Here is a 12,348-nt window from a genome sequence, read left to right as displayed (position 1 = left end):
AACAAACTATGCATGGTATGGGAAGATGAATTTGATTTGTTACAGTATATGAGTAGTGTGCAGTACTGTCATTAGTGTAATGGACATCACCACCACCACCTTCATCATCATCATCATCATCATCATCATCATCATCATCATCATCATTGTTATTATTATCTGAACCCCACAGTGATGATGTGGCAGTTTGCTGGTATTCAATGAACTTTGATTGCAAATCAGAAAACAGTGCACCATCACGATATGCCTGAATAGTCTGAGATTACTTTGACTGACTATTGTACAAGCACCCACAGTGCACACCCTGCGATAACTGGTAATGATACAGCACCTTGTGTCCCTCCACAAATTCCTCTCTTGTGCCAAGCTCATCATCTCAGAGTAGCACTTGGACTCTACATCCTCAATTATTTATATGATATATTCCAATCTCTGTCTTCCCCTACAGTTTTTGCCCTCTACAGCTCTCTGTAGTATCAATGTAAGTTATTACATGATGTCTTAACACTTGTCCTATCATCTTGTCCCTTCTTTGTACCAATTTTTTTTTGCATATGTTTATTTCTTCACAGATTATGCAGAGCACCATCTGATATCTTATGTTGTCACCCCACTTCATTTTCAACATTCTTTTATTGCACAACATCATAAATGCTTCAATTCTCCTCTTTTGTGGTTTTCCAAAGTCCGAGATTCACTACAATACAATTTTGTGCTTCAAAATCAAATTCTCAAAAATTTCTTTCTCAAATTAGGGCCAATGTTTGAAACTAGTAGTTTTCTCATAGCCAAAAATAACATCTTTGCCTGTGATAGTCTGCTTTTCATATCCTTCTAGTTCATCTATTATTTGTTATTTTGCTTCCAAGGTAGGAGAATTCACTAACTTCATCTTCTTCTTGGTCCCCAAGTTTGATGTTAAGTTTATCACTCATCTCATTTCTGCTACTCCTCATTACTTTTTTTGTCTTTCTTTGGTTTACTTTCAATCCATTATTCTGTACTCCTTAGACTGTTCCCTCCCTGAAACACATCCTGTAATTCTCCTTCACTTTCACTTCACCCCTCCCCGTGGTAAGGCCTTCAATTTAATCTTTCCACTATCTGCTCTCTCTCCTTTGCATTTAACAGTGGAATTCTCACTGGAATCTTAATTTTGATGCCCTAGGTTTTAATTTTACTGAAAGTTTTTTTAACTTTTCTGTACACTGAATTTATCCTTCCAATGAATATTTCTTTTTCAATTTCTTCACATGTTTCCTGTAGTCATTTCACCTTGGTTTCTCTGCATTTCCTATTTATTTCAATCCTATGTAACATATTTCTGTATTCCAAAATTTCTGTGAACTTTTTTGAGCTTCCTTCTTTCATGAACTGAAGTATTTATTCTGTTACTCAAGGTTTCTTCACAGCTACCTACCTTGTACCTGTATTTGCCTGTCCAACTTCTGTGACTGCCATTTTTAGAAACGTCTGTACCTATTCAATTGAACTGCCTACTGTAGTATTTGTTGCTACATTATATATACCCTTCGAGATCTTTGAATGCACCACATCATACCTGTGCACTTCAGTATCCCACTTCTCTGCGTACTGATTCTTCCAGACAGTCCTCTTAAACTTCAGCTTACTCTTCTTCATTACATCTCCTCCTGGGTGTGGCTTATGATCTACTATTTATTTTCACAATTTCTGTCTCACCACATTGTAATCCAGCTGGATTTCCAAGTATACGTCCTCCTCTTGCAATTTTTGAACAGTGTAGTCACTATTACAAGCTAATATTTATTGTGAAACTCAATTAGTATTTTTCCTCTCTCATTCCTACTACGAAGTCCATATTCTTTCATAACTGCTCCTCCCATTCCTTACCCTATTATCTGTCTTCCAATTCACCATCACTGTTACATTATTATCTCTCATCTTCCATTATATGCTGAATTACTTATTCAGTGTCCTTATACAATTACTCTCTCTCTCTCTCTCTCTCTCTCTCTCTCTCTCTCTCTCCATCCATCTTCTGCTTGTGACATCAGAATGAATACCTGAACTATTGCTGTTGGTATTGGCTGGCTGTTGATTCCAATGAAAACAACCTTATCACTCAACTGTTTGCTTTGCCTCACTCTCAACCCACCTTCCTATTCATAATGAACAGCACTCCTTTTATAACATTTTCTGCTGTTGTTGATATTACCCCACATTGTCTGACCAGAAATCTTTAATCTTCCTTCAGCTTCACTTCGCTGATCTCCACTATGTCTAGAGTTCACCTTTTCAGATGTGTTTGCTTCCCTATCACTTATAAACTTCCGACATCGCACACTCAAGTGTTGTTCAAATGAAAAGTTATAAAACATCATAACAACCAAACTGGTTGAAATTTGTATACACCGATTTGGGATAACATAGTGAGACATCCATCCAAATGTCTCAAATGGCCAACTTCAAGTGGGAGCAGCTTAAGAATCCGCCCTACAGCCTGGACATGTCACCCTGTAACTTCCATGTGTTTTGTCTACTACTAAAAGAAGCCATCTCAAGGGGCAGTGTTTCAATTTAGATGCCGAACTGGGGACACAATGGAGGAATGGCTCCTGTCACAGTGATAGAAATTCTGGAAAAAGAGAAGCTCTCAGCTCACGAAACACTGGGATAGTAGTGCTCAGATCTCTGGTGATTACTTTTGAGTGAAGACTTCAATTATACCCACAGTGTTATTTCCTACCTTTACCTTTGAACACCCCTCGTACATTACCCTTTCCTTAATTATTCAGTCGGTGTCTCATGGTGTCCAAAGAGAATTTAAGAAATCCACGAGTCAGAAGTTCATCAACTGCAGCTTTTAAGGGCTACAATTGATTGTCAGGGCCACAACGACACTCTAGTAATATAATCACATTCGCGGCTCATCGGCCTAAAGAATGGCAGATTCAGCCATGCAAACCCCCTCCCACATCAACACAGTTTGCCCACCACACAGATCCAGCTTCCTGGCAGTATTGCAATATGATGATCTAAGCAAACATTGCTTGGTGGGCTGTATTTAATCCAAGCACATTTTTATTGATTGTGTGTGTGTGTGTGTGTGTGTGTGTGTATTGCATGGGTAATTACAAGGGAATTTGACACCCAATGTTGATTAGTTGTTTGACAGAGTTGTGCAAATACTGTAACTGTTAGCAGTAGACTAAGATCAATTGCAAACATTTTATTGTAGTTTTCATTGTATGCCAATAGTGATGAGAGGTGTGGAGGGGAACTTAAAAGGTCTGTTTAAAAGTTTGAGTGAACTAAGTACTAAACTACTAATGCAAGAATAAAAGCTTAGGGCAATGAATTCAAAAATGAATTTAACAGTGAGTCAGATAGAGTAATAAAGTTGAATTTTTAGAACAATTAAAGGCTCAAGGAGGTGATTTAAAAATAGATCTGCTGGTAACTAATCACAAACTCAATCAATATATTACAGAGTTACATGCAGAACACTCAACAATAATTAATAAAATATCGGAATTAGAATCCACTGTATTAAAAACACCAACAGAGTTACATTTCAATGTAACTCTACCATCTAATTTCATGGCAGATCTGTAACTATAAGTTTTGTTTGGTTAAATATAGAAAGTTATTATTTTTTTCAAGCAACAACATTGTCCCTTTCAAAGTAGTCCTCTTCGGCAGGTACATACTGGCAGAGTTATTGCTCCCAATTTTGGTATTGTGCTGTAAGACTTCAACTGATAAGTCCTTTTACATGTCAGTCACATTCTTTTGAATGTGTACCAGAGTCCCAGAATGTCCTTTTAAGACTTTTTCAATTTTGGAAAAAGAAACAAACATCACAAGGACTCAGTGCAGGTGAATAAGGGGATACCTTTTGAGGTCAGAAATTCGATGATGGAAGTGACAGTGTGACAAGGGGCATGGAAACTCAACTTTAGACCAGGGTTATTCTAACATATCAAGTTTTACTGATTTAGAAGCTGAATAACATAACCTGACTTCCAGCAGTCTATAAGCTGTTGACACAGAGTATCATTGACAAGTGAGCCCAGCTGGTGTGACTAACAATAACTACCACTTGGATACTCACAAATCATAGCCATCTAGCAAAGTAGTCTTTTGCTCTTAAGAAAGATCGACTCTTTCTGACAAGTCACTGAGCAGCTTGAAGCTACCTGTATTTATGCCAGAATAATAATAGCACTTTTGCCCTGCCACCAGACCATCAGAACATTAACACTATTAGAGTCACACAACACACCAACATCAATTGTTTGCTCCTTACTAGACAGTGTAGTCAAGAGTCTAGTATTTATCAACATTTGATTAGCACCTTGAGATTTCTTTGCCCTGATTCTCAACAGATATTGAGCAAGCAATAAAGGAAACAAAAGAAAAGTTCAGAGTAGGTATTAAAATCCATGGAGAAGAAATAAGAATTTTGGGGTTCGTCGATGACATTGTAATTCTGTCAGACAGCAAAGTACTTGGGAGAGCAGCTGAACGAAATGGACAGGGTCTTGAAAAGAGGGTATAAGATGAACATCAACAAAAGCAAAACGAGGATAATGGAATGTAATCGAATTAAGTCGGGTGATGCTGAGGAAATTAGATTAGGAAATGAGACACTTAAAGTAGTAAAGAAGTTTTGCTATTTGGGGAGCAAAATAACTGATGATGGTCGAAGTAGAGAGGATATAAAATGTAGACTGGCAATGGGAAGAAAAGCGTTCCTGAAGAAGAAAAATTTGTTAACATTGAGTATAGATTTAAATGTCAGGAAGTCGTTTCTGAAAGTACTTGTATGGAGTGTAGCCATGTATGGAAGTGAAACATCGACGATAAATAGTTTAGACACAAAGAGAATAGAAGCTTTCAAAATGTGGTGCTACAGAAGAATGCTGAAGATTAGCTGGGTAGATCACATAACTAATGAGGAGGTATTGAATAGAATTGGGGAGAAGAGGAGCTTGTGGCACAACTTGACTAGAAGAAGGGACCGGTTGGTAGGACATGTTCTGAGACATCAAGAGACCACCAATTTAGTATTGGAGGGCAGCATGGAGGGTAAAAATCATGGAGGGAGACCAAGAGATGAATACACTCAGCAGATTCAGAAGGATGTAGGCTGCAGTAGGTACTGGGAGATGAAGAAGCTTGCACAGGATGTAGTAGCATGGAGAGCTGCATCAAACCAGTCTCAGAACTGAAGACCACAACAACAGATCATAAAATTTCTCTGACCTGACACACCACTAAAGTTTGACTGTCAAATGCTATAGGCCAATTATCTGATTAGGTATGGAGACAACTTTTTGCTTACCGTCCTAAGAAATAGTAGTGCATAAATGTTTTAGTTTTTTCAATTTTCTAAAACTTTTCCTGTATTCTTAAAACTTCTGTGACTATTGTGCCCATTCATTTTTTCTGGTTATCCTCATTTTCAAATCATTTGTTAGAGTCATTGATACCAAAGACATCAAAGATAGAGGACTACTACAGACTCGTGCACAAGGATCACAGAATAAAATGTCAGTAGCTTTACTGGTCATATCATCTAGATCTTCAGATTCCATTCTCATATGCAGTGCACTTAAGTGGTTTTATATGAATGATCTTTGCATGTACTTTGTGAAGGTGTGTGTGTGTGTGTGTGGGGGGGGGGGGGGGGGGGGAGGTAAAACCATTTATGTTTATTTCCACACTGTTGGAAATATGTATGCACATGGTGCAGCATTGTCATTTGTACTGTTGTGTTTACTGACTTGTGGTGCCAAACTTCTCCTATAACAGATCCTTAAAACACCATTTATATGATTGTTCTGTAGAGTGCAAAATGCAAATGTAGTAAGTTTATAGTCCTATTGATGCATCAATGTTCTTTGTACATGTAATACTTTGAAAAACATTGAGCACTGAAAATGAATGAATTATTTATAGTAGCATTATCCTTTGTGACTCAGAGTCTACAAACGTTAGATGAAATCATTTCAGATTTTCGGGTTTGTAAAAGGCTTGCCTGTATTTTCAGTGATTTAAACACTATAATCTTTATGTGAAATTTAATTATAATCAGTTCCAGTGACGTCTTTGAATTTCTGGATGCTAACTTTGATGTCACTGAGCAACCTTCGCATATGACAAGAATTTCTTTGGGTTTGTGAGAGATCTTTTGATAACATTTTGACACAGTGGATGATGAATGCTTCACACAATGGCTATGACAATCAAACACATTTTATTTAGCATTTCTCTATCTGTAGCTCTATGTTTTATTTTACAGCTGTTGTGTAGGAGTCATCATTCTTTAGAAGTCATTTCAGCTTCATCCTGGAGCGATTCAAAGAAGCCACAGAAAATGTAAAACAGCAAAATCATGGACAAAGAATTCAAGTAGTGTTCCTTTCAAAGCAAAGTCTTATTTTAACTACAGACCATCCTATTGAGAAAGAGGTGGTGTAGCTTGACATGGCTCAGATACACTGGATAAGATAGTTAAAGATTGTTACAACCATCGTCCGAGCCCAAAAAATAAGTAATACTTTCTCTTCTCTGCCTTTAAGAATTTCTGTTACATTATCACCAACTTACTCGTAAACTATTTGTGAGACCTTGCATTTTGGAAATAGCCACACTCAGCTGATAAGTTTCATTATAGTTGAATGTTATACTCTTCAGGTAATAGTTTCGTGCATCTAACAGCCTTGCTTCATGCTCTTCAAGTTTTGCAGGATCTGTAGGCTTTTGTTCCAGGCTGAGAGAGGAACGAACCTCTATAAATGTTCTTATTGTAAGCCAGAGGCGATGCTGCCATTTCAGTATGCCAGGAAAGGCTAGAAACAAAAACAGTCACTTATTTGTATGAACATATTTTGGTACTACTTATATTGAGACTAATCTTATGACCAGGAAGCACTGAATGTATTAGGGACAGAATGTAAATGATAGAAGTATTAGGCAGAAAATTAATACACAGAAAATTCTGTACTACTTTATCCTTCTTCCAAGGCCCATCTCACATTTATTATTAGAATTCATATTATTGGAATAATTACTTCCACTCTGCTCATTTAGTTTAGGAATAAAGATGCTGAAAGAAAAGATGACAAAGAGATGAACGAAGTCCGCAGAGTTGGAAAGCAATTTCTTTCGCAGAATACAAAAGCGTGTGTGTGGGTGCAACAATGAAAGAAAGCTTCTGCTTGGTAATGGAAATTATTAGTGACATTTTGTAAAGATATCCTCCACAAGACTAGAATAGATTACACACCCATTGTAAAAATATTACAATGATAATTGAGAGTACGCCTGAGTATGGATGTAAATGTGGCACTCTCTGTTTTTAGGTTCTCCACTCATAAGTCAGATACAAGACCTAATTATGTTGCCAACAGAAGCCTACAATCATACACTGGTCTATATAGTATACACATCAATACTCAAGATCAAAACAAAATATTATCAGTTGTATGAATTATAACAAAGCAGATGCAACTAATTACTGGTTTTTAGTGAACAGCAAATGGCAGCAGTCTCTCTATGACATACATATATGATGTACTTACATGCTTAAAAACCTATCTTTGTAAAGATGTTCATTAAAAGATATAAGTATCAAATAAAACAAAAGACTGAAGGATACTTGACTTAGAGCAGTGATGATGACGACGACGATGATGGTAGTAATAATAATACCAATAAGACTAAGAAGAAAAAGTGTTGCTGTGTAATTTGCCTTTCTTTAAAGTTCTCAGTTGTTGATGTGTGTCTTGCTAAAAGTAATGTGTCATTGATTTTAGAACACTGAATAAATCTTTGTTTAAGCTGCATACGTATTAGATCTTTTGTATTCTTGATATGATAGCAGATGTGCATGGGTCTACAAAACATTGATTTGATGGATGACTTTGCTGCACAATTAAATAATGTGTTCTAAGAGAGTAGGAATTCAAGCAGACAGCTTGCGATGTTATACTAAATTATTGTGGACAGCTTATGAAGTCACAGGACATCTTTGTGAGCTCAAAAAAAGACACAGAAGAGGAAAAGAACTCCAGTTAATGTGAGTGGATAAGAAGAAAATCATGAGTGAAGAAGAAAAACAAATTGAAAAATTAGTCAGCAAAGAGAAGTGGGCAACCTGGCGTATTCTCATGAAGGTTTTTTTGGAATGTGATGCAGTTTATGATGTGTATTTTAATCGAACCAGAAGCAAACATTGAAGGTTGTGTTGCAAAATTAGATGCGTAGACAAAAGCAAATTCCACTGCATAAAGGTATTGTTTTCTCATTAGATATAAAGTCATTACTTCAAGTTGCTACATGTGAAACCGCAAAATATGTTCGGTAAAAGTGGCAACAGATCTACAAGGGTCAGTCTGCAGTAAATATCGACTTGTTATGACATAAGTTTGATAATATTGAACGGGAATGGCCAGGTGGTATGCAAGGTCATTTAGCAAAATTTGATGAAGTTTAAACATAGATACCTATGCTAAATAAACCTACAGATGAAGCTGATTTGTGTGCCCATTTCCTTCAGATACTGACAAAGGAATCTGATCACACTTATGTGGTTTGGCATGATCTTCCACAAGAAGAAAAACAAAAAGGCACAAATTGCAGGAAAGATGTCTGAAAACAATACGGGAATTGTGGGTCCGTCTTGATGCAAAACACTTTTGTTATTTATTCATTTATTCCCCAAACTAGTTTCAGTGACGAAAATCATCATCAGTGGGTTATTTAAATCTAAAACTCACAGAAAATAGCGTAGTTACAAAACACAGTAAAACATTATTACCTGTGTACCGTTTTTCTTTTAAATATTATTTTCTGTGAATACTTTCATAATACCTTATTTATTATACATTACAACATGGTTTTAAGATTTTTGTCGCTGTTTGCAGCATAGTTTCTGTGCTTTTCTGTTGCCATTTTTCTCTGCATGCATAATGTCATCTGCAACTGTGTGAGCGGCTGTTAGTAAACAAATCCAAAAACGTGAACTTATATACATCAGCATTATACAGATGGGATTACGATAGTGTTGTGGATACAGTTTCGATGTGTACTAGGTTGTTCCTTAGTTTCTAATGTACTCACATTCATCGGACACCTTGCAGCTACTTTTATACAATGGAAAACATACTGAAGATGGCAAAACTAGGAGGAATCAATAAATAAAAAAAAAAAAAAGTGTTTTGCATCAAGGCAGGCCCACAATTTCCGTATTATTGTTTTTTAATGCAAACACGGACCAAATGGAAGCGTTCCAAGGTAAAAATATGCTGTCATCATAAATATGCACGTATTATGAAATACAAATGAACAGTTACAGCATATACAGATACTGTTGATTTGCACTTCATAATATGGTTTTGATTTTATTTTTTATTGGTCCAGTTTTATCATACAGCACAAATTGTACAATTGATATTGGACAGGTCAAAGATAAGTTACAATAGTACATAGTATTAGCAAAATAGTACGCAAATTAAAAATAGGTTCCTATTACAATTAATTTTGTTACGTATTCAGAAATTCTCTGAAAGAATAGAAACAGTGGTTTATTAGAAATGCCTTTAGTTTAGCTTTAAATATTGGATGAGTAGCATTTTTTATTTCCTCTCGTATCTTATTGTGTAGTATTACACCAATGTTAATTATGCTCCTCTGACAGGTGGTCGTACCGTGATATTTTTGATGTATATTTGATTTCCCTCTGGTACTATAGTTGGGTACATTTTTGTTCTGTAGCAGTTTGCCTGTTTTCAGGACACCAAGCTCAGTAAAATGGGATTCTTAAGGCCACAAATTATTCTTAGAGCTCTTTTTTGTATTCTAAAAACCTTTACACTGTGAGTTGAGTATCCCCAGAAAACGATCCCATATCGGACTCCCATATCGGACTAGTGAGTGGAACTGCGCATAGTATGCCTGCACTACAGTTGTTTTGCTTGTTGTAGCCTTTAAAATTCTTAGGCCATAGCACACAGGTGATAGTTTTCTAGACCAGTTATTGATGTTTGTGTCCCACTTTAAGTCTTGCTGAGCCCATAGACCCAAAAATTTTGTGACGCTTACATTTTCTAGGGGATCATTTTTTAATTGTGCTTGAATAGACATTTGATTAGTTGGAGGAATTAAATGAAAATTGACACACACATTTTTTTCAGTATTTATAATGAGTTTGTTTTTTGTGAGCCACTCAGAAAGTCTTTTCATAGAACTTTCTGCTGTGGACTGCAAAGTTTCTGGACTGGATCCATTGAGCAATATGCTGGTGTCATCGGCAAACAGGATACTTTTTGTGGGACTCATATATTCAGCTAAATCGTCCACATAAATCGAGAAGAGTAGTGGACCTAGGATTAAGCCCTGCGGTACATCATATTGTATTGGTAATTCGCTAGAAAGAAAAGGAGTTGTTTCTTGTTTTATTCATTTTGTAGAATTCATACTGAAGTGATACTTTCTGTCTGCAGTTTTTTAGGTATGAACACAACCAGGTATGTGCTACACCTCTTACTCCTCGTATTTCTAATTTTTCGAGCAGAATGTTATGGTCCAGGGCATCAAAGGCTTTTGATAGATCTAGAAAAATACCTGCAGCTAACTTATGTTCATCACGGGATTTTAAAATGCAGTCTATGAATTCGAAAATTGCTGTCTGTGTAGATTTAGACTTTCTACAACCATGTTGTTGTACTGTAAGAGGTGCATATTTATTTATGAAACTTAAAAGCCTGCCATCGAAGAGTTTTTCTAGAATTTTTGAGAAGGAACTTAACTGTGACACGGGTCGGTAGTTTGATATTTTTTCAGAAGAACCTTTTTTTTTTAGCACTGGCGAAACTTTTGCTATTTTAAAAATATCTGGAAATACACCAGTTTTTAAAGAGAGGTTGAAAATTTTTGCCATGGGGTTTGCTATGTGATGAGCACATGCTTTTAATATTAAATCAGGTACTTCATCAAGACCATTTGACATTTTATTGCTTAATGATTTAATTTTGCTTATAATTTTATTGGGGTTTGTTTCATAAACATACATAGAAGGAGTCGAGATCACTGACTTGCTGGAGAAACTTGGGACTGGTCATTGACACAGTGTACTTGGATGAGGTCTTCAGCTAGTGAAGTGAAGTATTCATTGGATTTTTCCACAACTGAATTTGGGTCTGTCACTTTTGAGGTTTCTAGTGTTAATGATACATTCTTTTTCTTTGGAGCTGAACTACAAGTTTCTTTCTTTATAACTCTCCACGTGGATGTCATTTTGTTAGGTGAGTTTCTTATCAAATTGTCATTCCACATAATTTTTTCCTCTTGGACTACTCTACCATAGATTCTTTTGTAGGCTTTTGAATAATCTGTGAATTCTTGGGTTACTTTATATTTCTTACAACAGTACTGCAGAAATCTGTTTCTCTCACTGGAAATTTTTTTGCCTTTAGTTACTCATTGCTTATTATTGTTAGGTTTTACCGTTTTTACTACTTTTGGAAATGCTACATTAAAATAGTGAAGAAAGATGCTATGAAAACTCATGTACATGCTATCAACATTGTTCTGAGTGGCGATGCTTTTCCAGTTTTCCTTCCCAGTAAGAGATTAAAAATTCTAATTTTATCTTCAGAAAAGGTTCTTTTTTCAACACTTTTTCAGTACTACTACTATGATTTATCTCCAAGTATAGGTATAGCAGTGTGTGAAGAATGGTGCATTGGGATGGTGGTGCTACATATCATGTAACAAACCAATGAGTTGGTTTGTTTTGTACAATCCTTTTGAGGCATTAAAGAAAGTGGACAGAGCTAAGAATAATGTCCACATCAAAGCATTTGGAAGAAGGTTGTACTGTTGTTGAAGACTATGATGGACACAGGTGGACTAAATGATATTTTGAAGATGTGTAGCACTGCCCAGATGGTGCTCATATTTTATTCTCTATTAGAAAGGCTGAAGAAAAAGGTATTGATCAAAGTATCAAAAATAGTGGTAAAATATGGTTATTTTACAGAGACAACATACCAATTGCTGCTGCTCTATCAGAATGCGAGAATGAACTTTATCAATTGTCAGCGAAAGTGATTTAGCAAGGAAAGCATTTTGTTGTAAAAGTAGCTACTTGGGCACCGGACTAAACACCATGTACTATCAGCGTTGACAGCACATGGTACTGATGTAAAGGTTGATGGTGAATTTTGTGAAGTTTTATGCTTGGTAAACAACACTGACTAGTTTTTGGTAACCGAGTAAGTAAATAAACTAACCCAAGAGAATTAGTCTTCGCCAAGGCCTGTGGTCCAATGGTAGAAAAGGATTTAGCTGTCTACT

At 36.2% G+C, this 12,348-nt stretch overlaps 1 protein-coding gene across 1 annotated transcript in view; it reads right to left on the bottom strand.

Moving 5' to 3' along the window:
• The window catches only part of LOC126272651 (leucine--tRNA ligase, mitochondrial), a 125,299-nt gene that overhangs the window by 20,555 nt on the left and 92,396 nt on the right, over positions 1 to 12,348 (bottom strand). Inside the window, exon 9 of the mRNA XM_049975655.1 lies at positions 6,598 to 6,839. Within this exon, the coding sequence (XP_049831612.1) occupies positions 6,598 to 6,839 (242 nt within the window). The remainder of the gene's footprint in view (positions 1 to 6,597; positions 6,840 to 12,348) is intronic.

Source organism: Schistocerca gregaria, chromosome 5, assembly GCF_023897955.1.
Source record: "Schistocerca gregaria isolate iqSchGreg1 chromosome 5, iqSchGreg1.2, whole genome shotgun sequence".
In the NCBI taxonomy this organism is placed as follows: domain Eukaryota; kingdom Metazoa; phylum Arthropoda; class Insecta; order Orthoptera; family Acrididae; genus Schistocerca; species Schistocerca gregaria.
This window is presented reverse-complemented; position numbering and strand designations above follow the sequence as displayed.